We start from the raw sequence: 21,545 nt of genomic DNA, 5'->3' as shown, positions 1-21,545 counted from the left end.
TGAAAGGAATTCAGGAGGCAGGCAGCAGGCAAACCAAATCCAGAGTCCAAGCAAGGCTCGAAGCAGGCAGCAGACAATCGAAATCCAAGTCCAAGAAAGGGTCGAGCAGGCAACAGACAAACCAATCCAAGTTCCGAGCAGGGATTGAGGCAGGCAACAGAAAATCCAAATCCATGCTAACCTTCTTGCTACTGTTCCTGAAGTTGAAACTGGATGATGGGTCAAATGAGTCATATATTGAACATCTGATATGTCTTCTATATTCTTCTGGTCATTCATGACTTCTGTGAATTGTTTCAGCTCTTGTTCAAGTAGTTAACTGCATGTTTTTTCAGTCTTTATTAACAATTAGAGAATTGTTGAAAAGATCATTTGCAATTGCTGGGCCTCACCTGATCTCCCAAGAGATTCTCTCCTGTACACGGCAGGTCAGCAAGTCTTTCCTGTACCTCCGGTCAGAGATCTGAAGCCCGCAGCCATGCCATTCTGTGGGTGCCGCTGCAGAGACTCTCACTGCTGTCTTGAAAACATCGTAGGTTGAGTGAACCTCATGTTTTCCACACTCCAGGCCTGACACATCAGCAATAAGAGCTGTCTTGCTGCTGTTGAGGCAGCCATTCTTCCGCCTCCTGCACCTGCTTCCAGAGGTTGCATGAGTATTGGCTCATGTAGAGCTGGTAGAAGGTGACACGAGCAATAAGCATGGCCCCCTGGAACACCTTCCTCCCAAGATCACTCTATGATCCTTCCCCAGGGACGCTGAGGCATGGGTCCGAAAGAGCTTGGCCCTCTTGAGAGCGGATTCAACCACTACCGACTGGTGTGACAGCTGACGCTTTCTGAATCTGGTAGCCTGTTGGACAACGAAATCACCTTCTTGTTTACGGGAAGTAATGTGAGGGGGTGCTCCCAGATCTCAGCAGAAACTCCTTAAAAGATCTTGTGCACTGGGACCACCACAATCTCTTCCGAAGCCTCCACAAACTGGAGGATTGCCATCATCTTGTGCCTGGTGTCCTCCTCCTCATCAACTGAAAAGGGATGGCCTCAGCCATTGCCTTCACAAAACCTGCAAAGGTCAGGTCCTTTCAAGAAGTCCTCCTTCATTCCTCTGGAGGAGACTGTTCTGAGAGGAAACCATCTGTCTTCACAGAAGGATTCTGCAGAGTCATCCTGCCAGGGGTCATCCGGGGCCCCATCCTCACTGTAATCCACAGGAGACAGGGCCCTAGGTGCTCAGCCTTCATCCAGAGGCATCGGCATCAGTGCCACCGGCGTCAGCCCTGGCAAGCTGGACGGGGGGACTGCAAGCCTCTATGCCTCTATCAGCTTTGATGGAGTTTCTTCAGAGGAAGAACCAGCAACGAGCACCGGATCAGTCAAAGGAAGCATCTGTACCCTGTCGGGCATCGAACGCCTCCTGGTAACCAACGCCAACTGGGTCGGTAACACACCGATGAGCACATTGAACCGTTCCAGCAGTAGTTCTAGCAGGGAGAGCACAGGTATCAGCACTGTTGGTACTACTGGCTCGATGTCCCGCAGGGCCCGCTCAGCTGCAAGCTGGATTCTGTACTCTAACTCCTCCTTGAAAGTTGCAGATGCCAAAACAGGCTGGGAGGCAAGTGGGGTGGCCAAATCTTCCTCAGAACCCAGAGGTGGATGAGCAACTGACATCAGGATCAGTGGAGACCATCGTGGAACCCCGGCATTGATGGAAGATGGGCACTCCTTGCCATGGGATTGTTTTGAGGGCATCATGTCATGCGCCATGCATCGAAGGCGACTGTTGCTGGTGTATCCTTGGCTTCACTTGGTGCTCGGCCCAGTCTTTCCTTGGTACCGAGGTCGATGACGATGAACCCAATGTCCTTGACCTGGAAGAAACAGATATGGGCTGGTCCTGGTGCCCCTATCCGCCAGTGGCATTGACAGGACCAAAGGCTCTGCCAATGTTGATGGCTCAGTGTCCATCGGTGTGGCTCATTCATTGGTGTCCGACTATGCCGATAGCTCAAACTTCCTCGACCCGCAGAGCTTTTCCATCTTGTTGAGTCGAGCACGTGATGGGACATAGTTCGTGGACACTGGGGGCATTGACGGAAACCGGATAAGGCCAAGCCGATACGAACAGAAAGGGGAAAAACAACAGGCAATGATTTATTTATTTATTTTAAAACTTTTCTATACCGTCATTTAGTAATGTACCATCACAACGATTTACATTTAGGCACGAAATAGGTTTGGTTTCTAAGTTATCCATAGTGTGCCAATATTTACGGTTACTTAGTGCAATAATATACTCTAAATGAGAAGTGGGTTGGGTTACCATTTATATGATTGTTGGGATAATCATATATGTGTATACTGTTTTTAATTTAATATTTAATTATGAGTAAAATAATAAAATAATCAATTCTACTTTTTTATATATATAGGTGACTTTCAGCTGTATTTATTTGTTGTTATTCAGTGTCTTTACTGTGAAATGCGTTTTTGAAAAGCCAAGTTTTTAAGCTTTTTTTTTGAAGAGTTTTAATTCTTTCATTAGTCTTAGTTCAAGTGGTAATGTGTTCCATAATAATGGTCCTGCCAAAGATAGTGCTCTCTCTCTAACTTGGGTCAATTTTGCTGTTTTGACTGAGGGTATGGTTAGCAGTGCTTTATTGGCCAACCTGAGATTCCTTTGAGGGACATGTAATCGTAGTGCAGTATTTAGCCAGTCAGCATTTTCATCATTTATTAGTTTATGAATTGTGCATAGTGTTTTGAATTGCACTCTTTGTTCTAATGGGAGCCAGTGTAAATCTGCAAGTGTTTGGGTGATATGATCTCTCCTGCCTTTTCCAGTAAGTATTCTGGCAGCTGAGTTCTGTAGTATTTGCAGTGGCCTGATTGTGGTATATGGTAATCCTAGGAAAAGTGTGTTACAGTAGTCTGATGGCAAGTGACAGTCAGCGGCGCCAAGGAACTGCCACCACGCACCGAAGCACTGCCACCACAGTGGGAACAGAAGCGAAAATAAACTTCCTGAACTGACGAAAACCCTGACTGAAAAGCTAAAGGGAACTGAAGAGGGACCCACGTCGGAGAAAATACAAAAACCCCGTAAATCATCAGTGGAAAAGTTTTCAGAGGCAATTTCCAAAGAAAAGACATGAGTTCACTTCACCGCGAGGCAACAGCTCTACACAAAAAGAGACTGAAGAGTGACCCCGCATGGATGCGTGGTATAGCGTATGCTGGGCATGCTAGGTGTGCCTAGTCAAAGTTCTAGAAACTTTGACTTACGTTTTCCGTGCTAGGCTCCATCCGATGATATCACCCATGTATGAGGACTACCATCCTGCTTGTCCTAGGAGAAACATCTGATAAACTCATACAAATGTTGAAATATTTCCCAGAAACCAATAAAATATTTAAAAACAGCAGAACATTAAATAACACCCAATAATCAACATTAATAAGAATAAAAAATTCCTGCACGCCATACCTGTGAACTTTTGATTTCCAGTCATCCTGAGAATATCATGGGTTTATAGTGGGGGGAGCACAAACTTTCTTCTCTCTCACACACATGCTCTCATATACACACACATGCACTCTCTCTTGCACACAAGCACTCTCTCGCTTACTCCCCTTCCCTCCAACTTCCTTTTCTTCTCTTCCAGTCGTTCACCTCCCTTATCTTAGCTCCTCATTCATTCACACCCCTTTTCCCCTTCCTCCCTTTGGATTTCCCCATTCCCGGGCCTGTATTTCTTCCTCCTATCAGCAGGATAACATCAGAAGAATCCCATGGGTCGTCTTCTTGCTGGAGGAGAATGGGAACCCCATCATGATGTCATATTCAGGTGCTGGCGCTGCTCGGGTGGTAGTCTTGCTGGTAAGGTGTGGGAACCTTGTCAGCACGTCATTTTGAAGTTCTAGCACCGTGCAGGTAGTAATTTTGCTGGTGCGGAGTAGGAACTCTGCAAACATGTCATTTTTAAGTGCCGGCAATGCACAGGTGATAATCTTGCTTGTGGGGAATGGGAACCCCACCAGCACATCATTTTTACGCACTGCCACAGAAGTCTTCCTGCCAGCTTTTTATCAAGCACCAATTAGATGCAAGAGTTGAAAGGCAAAGTAAGGTGACTGCTGCAGGGGTATTTTGGGTGTGGCTCTTTCTGCCATCCCAAACTTTTGCCGCCTAAAGCGGCCACCTCAATTCAAGTGTATCTCTGTTCGCACACAGTTATGCACGTGCGCTCATTTAAAAATTAGCCTGTCTGGTTCAAACAGGGGATGTCACAACATGGTTTAGAGGCAGATTCTGTAGTATGTTTGAGCTTTTTTTAGTTCCTATGCCATTTTCTTTCAGTTTGTTGGCACTGTTCTGTCTGCACCAATGAAGTTGTGGTTCTCAGCACCGATGATTATCTGTGCCATTAACTTGGTGCCATTTACCTTTGCAATGTTGTCTGTGCCATTTTCTTTGTGCTTGGATGTATCTACGCCGACATCTTTTGGCGCCGATGGCTCTACGCATTTTTTTTATTTGGACCGTTTTGCCTTGATACTTTGGTGCAGGAGATCCAGGCAAAGGGCTTTGGCGAAGATCTATCACAAGACTTTTTTGAAGCTGAAGTTTCTGAAGATGGGGTTGGTTCCCTCTTTTTATGATGTTTAGCTCCAAAGAGCCTTTAAGTGATATACGGGTCATGATGGTTCACGATATACTAGCGTCCTCTGTGACATTCTGCCACAGAAGCCACAAGACAAGCTATCATAATTTGGGCCTAGACATCTAAGGCACCAGTCATCTTGGTCTGCTGAAGCCAACTTATGATGGCATCTACCACAAGATTTAAACAGGCTTTTGCCCTTCTTCTCTAAGGAAGATTTGGAAACAGATATAGGTGTTATTTGTCGGAATGTGAAAAGTTTAGACTTTTTTTTTTTTTTTTTTTTTTTTTTTTTTAAATACAGCTGACATGAGAGAGCATTGCTCAGAAACTGAGTCCCTTCTGAGCCTGTGTCTACAAAGTGGTCAAAATAAGATTGAGAGGGGGCGCACAGCAATGCTAGAATGGGAGTTCCCACACAGGCCAAGAAGGGACTCGGTTTCTGGGCTAGGAGAAAACACAGGCCAACTCGGCACGATTAGATAACATCACCCCCATATTGCGTGGCTTGTTTGTTATGCTGGTCTATGGAGGAAATCCATTTATACTTTCCCCTTTCTGTGCGGGATAAATTAGACTGCTTTCTGTGTGGGATAAATTAGACTGGGAACTAGTACGTGTGGATTTGAAAATGCAATGTCTGCATGCTTGTTCCTAATCCTGCCCACAACATGCCCCTGGGAATGCCTCCTCTTAACCCCATGTATTCTTTTAGCCAGTTAAGGATGGCCAATTTTCAAACAGGTCTTATCTGGCTTTTGAAAATTGTCCTATTCATGATCTCTCCCCTGAGACTTGCCTTTGCCGTGAGGCCTACATTATAAGTACCTTTCAGGTATACACTCAAACTGCTTTTCATACATCTATATTCTATAGATTAAAGAAACTAGCATTCATTAAAATAAAATTCTTACCACAACTTCAGCTTTAATCTTTGCCATAACAGACTTCCATTGTAATGAATATGCCATATTAAAAGGATCAAACTCCAATGTTTCCATAGGACTAACAAGGCCATCAACCCTTCGTAGAACATCATCAATCCGCTTAGGATCCCCTGTGACAGCTTTCAGTTCAGGGCCAAATATATTGTAAAACTCTTCAAGAATCTGTTGATTTTATACAAATGTAAAGAATACCATTAACATGCATTCAAATAAATAAGAACATAAGAACATAAGAAAATGCCATACTGGGTCAGACCAAGGGTCCATCAAGCCCAGCATCCTGTTTCCAACAATGGCCAATCCAGGCCATAAGAACCTGGCAAGTACCCAAAAACTAAGTCTATTCCAGGTTACCGTTGCTAGTAATAGAAGGCTATTTTCTAAGTCAACTTAATTAATAGCAGGTAATGGACTTCTCCTTCAAGAACTTATCCAATCCTTTTTTAAACATAGTTATACTAACTGCACTAACCACATCCTCTGGCAACAAATTCCAGAGTTTAATTGTGCATTGAGTGAAAGAACTTTCTCCAATTAGTTTTAAATGTGCTACATGCTAACTTCATGGAGTGCCCCCTAGTCTTTCTATTATCTGAAAGAGTAAATAACCGATTCACATCTACCCATTCTAGAACTCTCATGATTTTAAACACCTCTATCATATCACCCCTCAGTCGTCTCTTCTCCAAGCTGAAAAGTCCTAACCTCTTTAGTCTTTCCTCATAGAGGAGCTGTTCCATTCCCCTTATCATTTTGGTAGCCCTTCTCTGTACCTTCTCTATCGCAACTATATCTTTTTTTAGATGCAGCGACCAGAACTGTACACAGTATTCAAGGTGCGGTCTCACCATGGAGCGAAACAGAGGCATTATGACATTTTCCGTTTTATTCACCATTCCCTTTCTAATAATTCCCAACATTCTTTTTGCTTTTTTTGACTGCCGCAGCACACTGTACCGACGATTTCAATGTGTTATCCACTATGACGCCTAGATCTCTTTCTTGGGTTGTAGCACCTAATATGGAACCTAACATTGTGTAACTAGAGCATGGGTTATTTTTCCCTATATGCATCACCTTGCACTTATCCACATTAAATTTCATCTGCCATTTGGATGCCCAATTTTCCAGTCTCACAAGGTCTTCCTGCTTGTAATTTAACTACTCTGAACAATTTTGTATCATCTGCAAATCTGATTATCTCACTCGTCATATTTCTTTCCAGATCATTTATAAATATATTGAAAAGTAAGGGTCCCAATACAGATCCCTGAGGCACTCCACTGTCCACTCCCTTCCACTGAGAAAATTGTCCATTTAATCCTACTCTCTGTTTCCTGTCTTTTAGCCAGTTTGCAATCCACGAAAGGACATCGCCACCTATCCCATGACTTTTTACTTTTCCTAGAAGCCTCTCATGAGGAACTTTGTCAAATGCCTTCTGAAAATCCAAGTATACTATATCTCCCGTTTCACCTTTATCCACATGTTTATTAACTCCTTCAAAAAAGTGAAGCAGATTTGTGAGGCAAGACTTGCCTTGGGTAAAGCCATGCTGATTTTGTTCCATTAAACCATGTCTTTCTATATGTTCTGTGATTTTGATGTTTAGAACACTTTCCACTATTTTTCCTGGCACTGAGGTCAGGCTAACCAGTCTGTAGTTTCCCGGATCGCCCCTGGAGCCCTTTTTAAATATTGGGGTTACATTAGCTATCCTCCAGTCTTCAGGTACAATGGATGATTTTAATGATAGGTTACAATCATCCATTGTACCTGAAGACTGGAGGATAGCTAATGTAACCTCAATATTTAAAAAGGCATTAAGAAAGAAAATGTAAAAAGCAGCCCCCATACTCCCCCCTTCTTTTTTTTCCCAACAGATTTAGGGAAGTATAGAAAAAGCAACAGGCCCCCTCCTTCCTCCCCCCCTTTTCTCCTAGCCTCCCCCTTAAGGCCCCCCAAATGTACTAGGACACAGAAAAACAAGTTAACCGCAAGTCTTAAAAGAGGAACTAAAAAAAGTATATAAGACCCTCTATATAAATAACCAGTATGCCTGCAATCCTGACAACATGCTGGTGTCAGCTTTTGTGTGTACCCATTTGCAAATGCTACAATAAAATCTTTTCGCTGAATGGTTTATCTGTTCACTGTTTTTACCATTCCCGAAAGGGAATATTGTGTTTGTTTCCCACAAGCTGTAAGCCTCCCAGGCTCCGGGCGCCACGAAGAACTGCAGCTGCCATCGAGATTCCCTTCAGCGGACCTCCCCGAGGTCCCTTCACCTCCTGAGACACAATCTGCACAGATGCCGGCTCTAGAGAGGCGGGTGCATGTGCTGCCGCACGCGGAGCAGGCCACAACACAAGGCATTGCCTCGGGCTAAATTTAGCTCCGATCAGCTGAGGTAAGCGCACCAAAAATAGACCAGGCGGCAGGGGCATTCGTGCGAGCCAAAACTCAGTGGTAAGGCAGGCAGAGAGGAGCTGGAGAGAACGCTGGACCAGCCAACCAGAAAAAAACTCACTTTTACCTTTTTTTTTTTCCCCCCACAGTGCTCCGAAGGCTGTGCTGAGCTGCCTGCCACAGGTAAGTGAGCCAGGCTCCCCGGTATCACCCACCGGCTGTAGCAGTCCCCGGGTCTTCAACCCCCTGCCCTTTTGCCTCTGATACTAGGAGGGATGGTCCCACCAGGACCTGCCAACTCTCTGGGAGGCTCAAAGGAACTTGCTGCGCCTTCTGCAGCTGTTTTCACAATCTCAAGTAAATTTTCTTTTTTTTTTTTTTCTTTTTTTATTTTAAAGAGCCAGAAACCTTCTAAGGTGCATCTACTGGCTTGGCCGGCTGGAGCTGGTGATCCTGATCCGCATCTGGTCCCTCACCAGGGACTTACAGAGGAGAACATAAGAAATTGCCATGCTGGGTCAGACCAACGGTCCATCAAGCCCAGTATCTTGTTTCCAACAGAGGCCAAACCAGGCCACAAGAACCTGGCAAGTACCCAAAAACTAAGAAGATCCCATACTACTGATACAATTAATAGCAGTGGCTATTCCCTAAGTAAACTTGATTAATAGCAGATAATGGACTTCTCCCTCCAAGAACTTATCCAAACCTTTTTTGAACCCAGCTACACTAACTGCACTAACCACATCTTCTGGCAACAAATTCATAAGACTCGCCCTCATCCACCCCGTCCGTATCTGAACTGTCCACCTGACAGAAAAAGGACTGGAGAAGGCGTTTGGCTTTGGGGGCTTCTATGCCACTGTGTGACTTGGTACACTTATGGAGTGATGAAGACACGCCTGCCAAAAGCATCCAGGGATTTTTGTTCCTTTCCTGGAGGTATGGAGGAATGAGGTTTTGAATGTCATGCCTTCTTCTGGGCTGATTCAACAACCACAGAATGATGATCCAACTGAGACTTCTGGAACCCAGGAGCTGACTTCACCAGTTATGTTTATTTATTTATTTTATTTATTGTTTTTATATACCGACATTTGATCTCAATTGAGATATCACACCGGTTTACATTCAGGTACTGTAGGTATATGGCATCTGTCTTGCGGATGACAGGTGGGATGAAACATGGGTATTCCCAGTTTCTTTTCAGGAGATCAAGAAGGATTTCATGAATAGGTATGGACATGATTTCCTTAGGAGCATCAAGAAATTGGAGTACTTCCAACATCTTGTGCCTACAGTCCTCTTCTGTCTGAAGTTGGAAAGGAATGGTTTCAGACATTTCCTTGATGAAATTGATAAAAGACAGATCTTCTGGTGGAGAATGTCGTCTTTCATCTGGGGGAGAGGGCTCTGATGGTAGATCATCTGTATCCTGGGATGAATCATCGGTCCACGGATTGTAGGGCTGATCTCCAGCACCTAGTGGGTCTCCAGCAGGAAGAAAGGGTGCTAATCCTGAAGGACCAGGCCTAGGCATTGACGGCATCGATGGAGGCACCGATGGCATTGAAGGAGGCACCGAAGGGACCGGTGACATCGATGGAAGAATCGGTGGTAAAATCACAGACGGGGGATGGGAATCTGTGTTTCTTCATCATCCGATGATAATGGAATCGGTGTAGAAGGTACTGGACTCACAGGTGCTCTCGGTTCCAATGGAGGCAGGGCACCAATCAGCGCATCCAGTCTACCCAGTAGCAGTGCAAGCGCTATGGGAATCGGATCGGTGACCAGCTCGGGAACCGGTACTAGCGTTGATGGAGGATGGAAGCCCTGAAGTGCTTTACTGATGGCCTCTTGGATCATCTGATCCAATTCCTCGCAGAAACGTGGGGCATGGAACCCCAGCACTGGAGTAAGAGGCAGCACTGGCATAGCCTGAGGGTCCACCAGAGAAGTTGGAATATCAGATCCCAACACCACTGAAGGTGGGGAATGCCTCGGTGACCCGGTCACAGAAGAGGATGGGGCCTTTTCTGGATGGGGCTTCTTTGTCGGTGGCTCTATTGATGTCGATGCCTAGGACTTGCCTGGATCGACAGACTGAGCCTTCCGAAGCCGGTGTCAACGCTTTTCACGATGTTCTCCTCGGTCCTTTCCTGAGGAGGCAAGGAGGCTATCGACACTTTTGGACTTGTCGACACCAGTCGAACAGCAGCGGTATCCCGGTGCTGACGAGAGGTCGATGGCACCGGCTCGGATGATGTCGAAGCTATCAATGGAGTCAGGGTTTTTAATTGAAAGAAAAAGTCCATTTTCTCTAAAGGGCCTTACGGCCCTTCGGTGTCATTTGGGCACATTTGGTGCAAGTTAGGACATCGTGGCCAGACCCCAAACACATAACACAGACCCCATGCGGGTCAGTGATGGACACTGTCTGAGTACAGTCGGGACACCGACGAAAACCCGACGCCATGGCTCCGACAAACATTTAGCCATGGTGCGGTCGATGGCTGGTAGGCCCCGAAGGGATAACTCAACGGGAATTGACCGCAACCAGGGTAAAACCCTACCTTTCGACCGCGGAGTATGGATATCGATAGGGGGACCCCTATGGGGTAGAAGTTTTTGAAAATTTTTGAATGAAGTTCTGTGAGGAAGATTCCTGTTAGGAACCTCCAGAGAGCTCCTTAACCCGCGTGGCTACTGCTGGAAACAGAAAAATACTGACAGACTCTAGGTGGCACCTCAGGGATATAGGACGGAGTCCGTTAAAACTTCTCTATCTCCATCTGCTGAAGGGGAGGCAAAGCCCAGGAGTCTGGACTGATCCGGGCACGTACAGGGAAAAGGGCTTTTTGAAAATTACCCACTCTGTGTACAGGTAGAAGTGCATGTACTCTTATTTGCATTCTTGTGGAGGTAATCCCAGGGTGGGATTAAGTTCAGCAGACAGAATTCATCATTTTGTATTTTCAAAACTACGCACATCGCTTTTGCCAGGAAAAATATCAGCAAGAAAAGCAGATGCAAATTTCTATGGGTACTTTATCCCTGGGAAATTTTTCAAGAGAAAGAATATGCATAGTTTTCTTTTGAAAATTGGTACAAAATATGTAAGTAAAAGCACTCATGGACGTTGCACCTGCTCATATGGTTTTGAAAATTGCCCCCCAAAAATCCTTTGTCCTTATTAATATCTTCCTTACAGAGCCTCAAGATTTCATATAAAGAAAAAAAAGTTAAACTTCGTTACCTGCAAGATATCAAAAAGATCTTGACAGATTGCAGCCAAATAATCTGTTTTATTAAACAGACGTTTTTTATCGAATTCCCATCGTTGGTCCCTCCCTGAAGCTTCAATTTGCTCCCGAACATCATAATAAGAAGTTTTCCATAATTGAAGGGTATGTTTGGCTTCCAGGGTCTTGTTCTTTGCGTATTCTTTGTTTTCCCTGTTAACCAGGTCAGAAGAAATAATAAGATGACCTTTCGAGTTTATTAACCAGATGAAATGATAATCTTCAACAAAGCTTGTAGATTTAACCTGTGCTACATACTTAAACAAAGTACGGATGTTGAGAACTCTGCAGACCCTCTCCGCTATTTCCCAGGCAATTCGTTCCATAAGAGGCACCATCCTTTCATCTTTGTTGTAATGTCGTGAGATAATCCACACCATTCTCAAGGCATTCATCAGTGATGGAATTGTATCCAGGACAATATTAAACCCAGTACCATGGGTTAAATTCTAAACAAATAAACATTACAATTCAGTAAAACTCAACATTGGTCTGACAAGTTAGATTTGGCCCACAACGCATATTTCTAAGCTGTCGCAGGTTAAGGCTTTTGAAAATAGCAGATAAAAACTGACCTTCAAGTGGCGCTCCAGGGTGGAGAGAAATCGCACGTTATCTGCAGCTTCCACGTGGTATTTGGTGAGTTCAGTTATAACCAAATCTAGATTTTGGATGACTACCGGGTCATCATTCCCTACAATATCCAAGACTGTTTTCACTAAGGGCAATTTCAGTTGCTCACTGAGAGCACTCATTGTGGCATTCCTTTCCCGCCAAAAATCAATTTCTGCTAATGGACCGAAGCCCTGAGGATAAAAAGAATCAAATATTTGTAGAATATATTTATTATTTAGATTTTAAACTGCCTTCCAAATAAGAAAGCTAAGCAGCACAGAAAACATTCAATAAGAAAATACAAAGCCAATCTGAAAATGAATATAAAAAATATAATTAAAAATGAAATAGACAATGCTGCATTATAGACCTACACATACATAAACATTGTAATCATTCAGAGCTCTACTAAACTACAAAATAGTCAGGAAAATTTCTCCCACTGGTGTAAAAAAAAAAGAAAATTAGGTCTTACCGTCGATAATTTTCGTTCCTGTAGTACCAAGGATCAGTCCAGAGAGTCTGGACTGATCCGGTACATACAGAGAATGTGAAAACCCCCTTACAGAATACAGCCCTCCATTATAATAGCTTTTTAAAATATGCTTAATACTGGGGGGGGGGGGAGAGAAAAACAATAATTATTTTCCAAGCCACCATCTGTTATAATTTAACATCTTGAATATCTGAGTCTATACATTTGAATGAACTTGTTAAAGCTTACTGCTATTAAATGTCATAAGTATTTGTTGTAAAGTTAAATGTGAATTTATGCAACAGACTTAATATTACCTGTGCTTTTCTACTCAGCTGTTCTTCAATAGCTGTGGATATCTTTATTTGCCAATTCATAACACTCTGCCCCAATTTTTCAACCATGAATGAGTCTTTAGCAACTTGAATCATGTCTAAATCTCGATCTGTAAATGGCATTTCCAATTTAATCTCTCCTACATTAAAATAAATTGGGAAATATGAATTAAACATCTCCTTTTGAATAGCACTAAATGTTCTATAGAAATTATACAACCAATCCACCTAAGCATCTGTTTCAGGATACATAGAGTTGCTTTTTTAAATTTAACATATTCATAAGCTGTTAGGAAACATGCATGTCAAATCTGCAGATTGAAAGTAAGATCTTTAGGTAAATTGATATCAAAACTGCATAAAGAAATGACTTGTCTGTGCTGGGAACTGAACTTCCAAGCTTGTCTTTTTAACTTGTGAGGGTAACAAATTGTTAAAATAATATTTCTACAATAGCAGGCTAAAATTTAGAGTCATGTTTCTGGCATTTTATTCAAAAGGAGAAATTATGATTTCCCCGTTAATTTCCTTTACCGGTCTAGAACCTATGGGTTATATCCTCTCATCCAGTATTTGGAGACAGAGTTCTAATTTATTTTTTTTTATAATGACATCACTTGTATGTATGTCATGAATACAACACATCTAGCCAGTATACTAGGTATACTGTCAAAGATAAAAAAAATATAAATATTATAAACTTTAAACACTTGACTGCCAAAAACAAAATGCAAAAACTAAACAATTTAAAAAATGCATATGAAAATATAAAATAAATTATTGCAAGTCTTAATTCCATCTTAATTAGGAATTTCGCTTGCACTGTCACAGTAAATGCCAATGAAAGAAGAAAACTCAGTTAAACAGTAAATACAGATTTTTTTTTAATTTATGCATTTTACAATAATATCAAGACAAAAATCTTGAACAGAAAATTATAGAGAGTTAAGTTAAATACATTATTTAAAGCAAATATCAAACATACAATCTCTTATTCTTCTCTCTAACTAAAGTCCAGTTAGAGTATTCCCGGACGTCCCTCGTGAGACCCAGAGGAGGAGGAAAGCATTCCTCCTATTGAGACTACAGGTCTTGTTAATTGGGGGGGGGGGGGGGTTCCTGAAGTTCCCATGTGAATGTATGGTAAAATATCTTAATAATACCTATGTATTTTTTGATCCCCCTCAACTAACACAGTTTTTGATGGGGAAAATCCCTGTGGCACCCGTGGAGTCCAGCTTAGATATATCCAGTCCCTCATAGATGGAATAGAGTCACTGGTATCCTATCGAGTAATTTTCTTTTGTTTAAAAAATTTATCTTTAGGTTGAGTTTGATTAACAGGTTAAGGCATAATTTCTCCTTCCTCTTCCTTCTGCTCCACTAAAGCCCATCTAAGGGTGGGTGGTTTACAGTCCCCCTTTTAAAACTGGACTTACTGCACCTTTTTCAGCTCAGGATAAATGGGCCCTAATTATTTCTAAATTTATAAACCCAAACAATATAACATGAAAAAATTATGAATTCAAAAAAAGACCTGTTATATGGATGTCAATAATCTGAGTGTACCTTCATACGATGCTGTAAAAAAATACGGCTATCGTGACTGTGAAGCCTATGTGTAGGCTTTAAAAATCATTAGGTACCCCAGTGTTGGAATGCAAACTTTTGTAGTGCTCACTGTCCACTGTGCAATTGTTGCTAAAATGATCACGTGGATACTGTTGCAATATTCACTTATCTCAAAATTGTAGTCGGTCTTGCCTCAGCCGACATCCTGATGTTTCGGAGGCTGGCTCCTTCTTCAAGGGCTGGATATGCGCAAGAGAGACCGGTATTCCAGTGCGCCAGCACAGAGTCGTGGGAGCAGCCGCTTGTTTTTCACGGAGCTTCACAGACCGCTAAACAAACTTAACAAGTTGAACATTGCTGGCACAGTAATCAAATTCACTGTCACAACATCTAATGTTTCACTGGAATACCGGTCTCTCTTGCGCATATCCAGCCCTTGAAGAAGGAGCCAGCCTCCGAAACATCAGGATGTCGGCTGAGGCAAGACCGACTACAATTTTGAGATAAGTGAATATTGCAACAGTATCCACGTGATCATTTTAGCAACAATTGCACAGTGGACAGTGAGCACTACAAAAGTTTGCATTCCAACACTGGGGTACCTAATGATTTTTAAAGCCTACACATAGGCTTCACAGTCACGATAGCCGTATTTTTTTACAGCATCGTATGAAGGTACACTCAGATTATTGACATCCATATAACAGGTCTTTTTTTGAATCCCTAATTATTTCTGGCATGTGTCTTCCTTGTAACATATAGGCCTAGGAAATTGCATTCTTTAACCATCTACCAATAGAAGCCTTTGATTGATATGAAAAATGAAAACCACCTTTGGTAGAAAAGAAGGAACTGGCCTCAAAATAACCAAATCTCTAGTAAACCTTAAAAAAGGTGATTGACATGACAAAGACTGCAATTTCAGAATTCATCTGGCTAAAGTAATAGCCATTTGAAAAAGTCTTTAAAGTTAAATCCTCATCGACAGTCTCAAAGGCTCAAATGGATGTTGCAGAAGTGGACTCTTAGGCTGAGGTGGAGTTGATGCAACATGCAGGTCCCCACCGTCGGTAGGCGGAGCTGGCTGGAGCAGAAGCCCAACTGGAATTTCACCAATACCAGCCCTTGTTCTCTTGGATTGAGCCCTTGGGAACCGGGGCCAGCTGGACTTAGACGTGGGCCTCTGTGGAGATGAAGATCCATCGCGTAGAAGAGGTTGCAGGCCAGCACAGTGAAGAAGGCGGAGTCAGATCAAGCAGTGGTCGGGACAGGCAGCAGGCAAACGAAGTCAGATTCAGGTTGTGGGCAGAGGTGGGCAGAGTTCACTCAGAATTGAGATTCAGGCAGTGGTTGAGGCAGGTTGAGTACAATAAAAAAGAAACGGAACTATCATCAGGAGGTGAGGGAAATGGGTGACTGCAATGTGTGACCACGCCCCTCCCCCGACGTCACTGTGAGCTCCGGCGGCGGTTGAAAAGCGCCTCACCATCAGGCACTGCGCGCCGCGCGCCGAAGGGGCGCAACAAAGGGGCTCTCCCCTTTGTGCACCCCTTCGTGCAACTCTTTGTGCTTCATTTAATATTTTGTCTTTTATGTTTTCTGTTAAGTAACCTTTTTTTCAAGTTCCTACCTTATGCCTTTGTTAACAATTTTATTATAAATGTTCGCTGTATTTGACTATGGAAATATTTTTTCCTGCTTTTTCTGTTTTATGTAAACCGGATGATTTGCATTTTAATGTAAGAATTTCGGTATATAAAAATTATAAATCAATCAATCAATCAATAAATCAATAATAGTAAAAGGACTGTGGTCAGAGGCAGGCAGAGGTCAAGCAGCATCAAGGTCCAATCCAAGGTCAAAGCCAGATGTCCAATCCAATGAGATGAGGTACAAAGAGGAGGCAGGAGGATGAGGGATCACAGAAGCAAGATGAGAAATTGAAGACAGAAGAAGGGAAGACTGACAACGAAGACAAGAAATCAAAGGACAAACCAGTGTGCCAAAGAAACAGGAACAGGAAACTGGAACTCAGGAATGACACACAGTGGAATCAGGAAGCAAAGAGCAGGAAACAGGAACCAGGAATGCAATGGCAAAGCGCTTCTCCAATGGAGTCGACCTATTGCTGAGGCAAGGGACTACTGCAGCTGAGACCTTTTATGGTGCCCCAACGGTGATGTCATCTGTGGGCGCCGCTCTCCTGTTCCAGCCACTTTCCCTTTAAGAGAGGAAGGAAGGGGCATGTGTGCATCTAGGGAAGACCCGGACAGCTTGTGGTATTGGAAGTAGGCCGAGCATGGAGGCCTACATGCAAGCAGAGAGGGAGCCGTGCCAGCGTTGTGGGAGAGACAAAGGCAGCAGAGAGCGGCAGTCAGCCATGTCTTTCTTTGGTGGTCTCCCCTGGCATCAGGCAGCATCGGGGCAAGATCAAGGTCGGAGGTGAGTACGGTGGCTTGTCGGGGGAGCCTGAAAACAGCCAAGCACAACAGTACCCCCTGCTCTAAACCCCTCCCTGAGGGTTTAGGTTGCTTGGGGTGTGCGGCATGAAATTTCTTGAGGAGGCTCTTATCCAATTATATTGAAAGCAGGTTCCCATGTGTTTCCCTCCAGACCATATACCTCCCAGGAGATAAGTTTTCCCATTTCTTGCCATGTTGTCTGATGTTCAGAATATCTTTCACCTAATAGGTAACATCATCCTCAGAGGTAATTTCTTGGGATTCTGGTGGCTTCCAGGATGGCCATGAGAGGATTAGAGGCTTTAAAAGTGACACATGGAATACATTATGGACTCAGAGAGTGGCAGATAAACACAGTTGGTACATTGCTGGGCCAAGCTGGCATAGGACTGGGAATGGTCTGATGTAACGAGGGGGGAAGCCAAATGGAGGGCATCCGAAGCTGGATATGTCGGGTGCTACTCAGATCTTGTCCCCTGGCTTAAACTGCAGTGCTGGCCTTCAATGCCTATCTGAAGTTTTCCTGGCCCTTTCAGCTGCTCTCTGTAGCATGTTATTGGTGCATACCCAGAGTTGTTGAAGCTAGGCTATGGGTGAGGAACGGCCAACAGAATGGGCAGTGGTAGTGAAGGTTGTTTCCCATAAACAATTTGGAATGGAGATAATCCTATAGCAATACAGATGTGGGAGTTGTGCAAGAACTCCATCCACAGTAGGAGTGATACCCAGTTGTACTGTCAACCGTTAGCATCAGCTCAAAGAAAACCCTTCAGAGTACGGTTGGTCCGCTTGGACTGTCCATTTGCTTGGGGGTGATAAGCTGTTGTATAATCCAGGGAGATGTTAATTTTTTTTTTTTTTTTTTTTACAGAGGGAGTGCCAATATTTGGCCATGAATTGGGCTCCTCAGTCAGAGACAATGTGCTTGGGCTGGTCGTGCAGGCGAAAGATGTGGTGCGTAAATTGGCGAGACAACTCCAAAGCCATGGTTAGTCCAGGAAGCAGGATAAAATGAGTCATATTAGAGAAACAGTCGATAACGACCCAAATGATTGTGCAGCTGATAGAGAGGGGGGAGACCCACTATAAAATCAGTGGACAAGTGGGTCCAGGGTTCCTTGGGACTGGCAATGGCTATAACAGCCCCCAGGGTCATCCCAGAAAGGGTTCTGCTCTGCACAGGTGAGACAGGAGTCCACGTAGGCCTGGACATCTCTTTGCATCTGGGGCCACCAGTAGAACTGTTGGATCATAGTGAGAGTCTGGGCCCGTCCAGGGTAACCTACAATATGGGAGTCATGCGACCATTTTAGCATCTTTTCTCTAAGTTTGCATGGGACAACCGTCTTCCCTAGTGGGACAGTCATAGTGGCGGCTAGGAGGATCTGGGTTGGATTTATAATATGTCTGGGAGGTTCTGGGGCATCCTCTATTAGGAAGGGCTGGGAAAGGGAGTTTGCTCTAATGTTTTTTGCTGGCTGGTCGGTATCTTAGTTCAAAGTCAAAACATGCAAAAAAAAGAGGCCATCAGGCCTGACTAGCATTCAGCTCTTGTGCATGATGGAGATGTTCCAAGTTTTTGTGATCGGTGTAAATGGTAATGCAAAGATGAGCTCCTTCAAGCCAGTAATACCATTCTTCAAGTGTGAGCTTAATGGCCAGCAATTCTGTCGCTAATCCCATAATTACGCTCCGCAGAGGAAAATTTTTGTGAAAAGAAAGAGCATGGATGGGGAATATCCTTAGAGAATGGGATGAGTAGGATCCAGATGGTGAAGGCAGGGTCTTTGTAGAAAGGGATCCTTCAATTCTTGGAAGACTGTTATAGCCTCTAGTGACCAGACCTTGGTGTTAGCCCCCTTGTGAGTGAGCACCTACTGCCAGCTCAGTTTCCCACGGATCGGATTAAGGCTAGCTACATTATTTCATTGTTGGATGGGAAGCCTCTGGCGTGGGCCTCTTCACTATGGGAGCACCAGGACTCCCGCTTGGCTAACCTGGAACAATTTGTTGCAGCCTTCCAACAGATCTTCGATGAGCCCTCCCGCAGGCCTACGGTCGCCTCAGAATTACTTCAGCTACGCCAGGGCAACCGGCTCCTGTCCGAGTATGCAGTGGAATTCCAGACACTAGCAGCCAAGCTGAACTGGGGGAATGACAGGCTTCACGATGTATTCCTGGAGGGTCTTTCCCCAAGCCCTCAAGATGAGCTGGCGGCCAGAGAGCTCCCGGACGACCTGAACAGTCTCATCGATTTGGCAGGTCGCGTGGACCGCCGTATCCAATGCCGGTTCCGGGAGGGGAGGTCCTCTCAGAGACTTGGGAGCTCTGGAACCACATTTTCTCGACCAGTACCCTTCACGGAGCGGAAGGATGGAGGGCTGCTATCTCCAAAAAAAAAAAAAAACAAAAAAAAAAAACAAAAAAATAAAAACAGGGGTGGGTAAGAGTATGGGGTAAGGGTGTGGCCTGCTTGTTACAGCAGTTGCTACTCCTAATTGAGCTGGACCTTCACTTGGATGCAGATACGGCGCTGCTCTCTAAATTGGTGGAGGGGAATTAGGGCTGGAGGGTACTGGAAGCCAATAGTAACAGGTGGGAGAGAAAAAAAGGGGAAAAAAATGGATAAAGTGCGTAGCTTGCTGGGCAGACTGGATGGGCCGTTTGGACTTCTTCTGCCGTCATTTCTATGTTTCTATGTTTCTGCCTCCCCAGGAAATCAAGATGCAGAACCCATGCAGTTGGGCCGGGGCCCAATTTCTCAGGAGGAGAGAAGAAGACTTCGTGTCCAGGGTCTGTGCCTATATTGTAGTGGCAAGGGCCATTTCCTTGCTCAGTGTGGTGAGCGGCCAGGAAAAGCCCGGACCTAGGGATAGTCGGGGAGCTAACCCTAGGTAACACTACTTCTGCCTCCCCGTGTACTGTTCCAGTGATTATAATCCTCCCCAGAGGGAACTTCGATACACTAGCCCTGATTGACTCCGGAGCCGGGGGAAACTTAATCCTCTGGGATCTAGTCCAACAACTTCAGATCGGGGTCCAACCCCAAATGTCTCCCATCCGAGTGTCTTCCATTCATGGGACCCCTCTTCCAGGGACCATTTCTAGCTGTACCAAGCCCCTCACGCTTCGTATGGGTCTCTTGCATGTAGAGGAAATCTCGTTCCTCATTCTGGAAAAATTCATGCATCCGGTTATCTTGGAACTACCCTGGCTTCAGAAGCATTCCCCAGTATCCGTTGGGATAATCTCCAGGTCGCCTCCTGGGGCCTGCCTTGCTTTGACACCTGTCTGACCGCTCGCTGTCCCTCGACCTTCGGTAGCTCTCCTGACCATCCCTCCTGGCACTGCCACTACAATACCAAGATTACATGGATGTCTTTTCGAAAGAAAAGGCCGAGCTCCTTCCGGAGCACCGACCCTTTGACTCTGCTATCAACCTGATCCCGGGTACTACGCCACCACGAGCACGGGTATACCCCTTGTCACTCCCAGAGACTCGGGCCATGTCCGCATATATCCAGGAGAACCTGGACAGAGGGTTCATTCAGCCATCTAACTCCCCGGCCGGAGCCAGGTTCTTCTTTATGGCGAAGAAGGATGGGTCTCTCAGGCCCTGTATAGATTATCATGGGCTGAATAATATTACATGACACGACCGATACCCGCTACCCTTGATTCCGGAATTACTGGATTGATTACAAGGAGCCAAGGTGTTCACGAAGTTGGATCTCCGTGGGACGTACAACCTGGTGAGAATACGACCAGACAACGAGTGGAAGACCGCGTTCAATATGAGGGCTGGCCACTACGAATACCTGGTCATGCCCTTCGGCCTCTGCAACGCTCCCGCGGTTTTCCAGAATCTCATGAACGAGGTATTAAGGGATGTGTTACAAACTTCGGTCATCGTCTACCTGGACGACGTGCTGATATACTCGAAGAACCTGGACACACACCGCAGAGATGTCCGCAGGGTACTGCAGAAGCTTCGGGATAACCGGCTCTTTGCCAAAATGGAGAAGTGTCAATTTGAGCAGGAGTCCTTACCCTTTCTCGGGTATATTGTGTCCTCCATGGGTTTCCATATGGACTCTGAGAAAGTATCGGCCATCAAGGATTGGCCTCAACTGTGGGGGTCAAGGCACTTCAACGTTTCCTTGGCTTCGCCAATTTCTACCGACAATTTACACCCCACTACTCCAGGATGGTGGCCCCGCTTACAGTTCTCACCAAGAGGGGGGCAGACGCTAGAAACTGGCCTGCAGTTGCGCTACGAGCATTCCAAGAGCTGAAGACAGCCTTCCTTCAGGACACATGTCTCCATCACCTGGACCCCCAATGTCAGTTCATTGTGGAAGTTGACGCCTCCGACATGGCGGTCGGAGCCGTCCTGAGCCAAATTTCCAGCAATGGTAGATCCCTGCCGTGTTTCTACTTTTCCCGGAAATTCTCACACGCAGAAAAAAATTATGGCATAGGAGACAAGGAAATTCTGGCCATCAAAATGGCCTTCAAGGAATGGCACCAGTGGTTGGAGGGAGCCCAACGCCCAGTGATCGTTTATAGGGATCACAAGAATCTGGATTGTCTATGTCGTGCCCAGCGTCTCAACCCTCGAAAGCTCGGTGGTCCCTCTTTTTTAGCCGCTTCAACTTTCTCCTCCGCTACAGGCCAGTGTCCAAGATAACACCCTGGTCGAATTTCGATCCCATCACAAACATTGAAGCTGAAAAAATGCTAAGGAAGATAAAC

At 44.8% G+C, this 21,545-nt stretch overlaps 1 protein-coding gene across 1 annotated transcript in view; it reads right to left on the bottom strand.

The window, feature by feature from the left end:
• Positions 1–21,545, bottom strand: part of DNAH10 (dynein axonemal heavy chain 10) — a 952,322-nt gene that overhangs the window by 819,451 nt on the left and 111,326 nt on the right. Inside the window, 5 exon segments of the mRNA XM_029571350.1 lie at positions 5,585–5,779; positions 11,286–11,484; positions 11,590–11,780; positions 11,907–12,137; positions 12,739–12,896. Of these exon segments, the coding sequence (XP_029427210.1) occupies positions 5,585–5,779; positions 11,286–11,484; positions 11,590–11,780; positions 11,907–12,137; positions 12,739–12,896 (974 nt within the window).

Source organism: Rhinatrema bivittatum, chromosome 11 (assembly GCF_901001135.1).
Source record: "Rhinatrema bivittatum chromosome 11, aRhiBiv1.1, whole genome shotgun sequence".
In the NCBI taxonomy this organism is placed as follows: domain Eukaryota; kingdom Metazoa; phylum Chordata; class Amphibia; order Gymnophiona; family Rhinatrematidae; genus Rhinatrema; species Rhinatrema bivittatum.
Note: the sequence above shows the minus strand (reverse complement) of the source record. Positions and strands in the feature narration are given on the sequence as shown.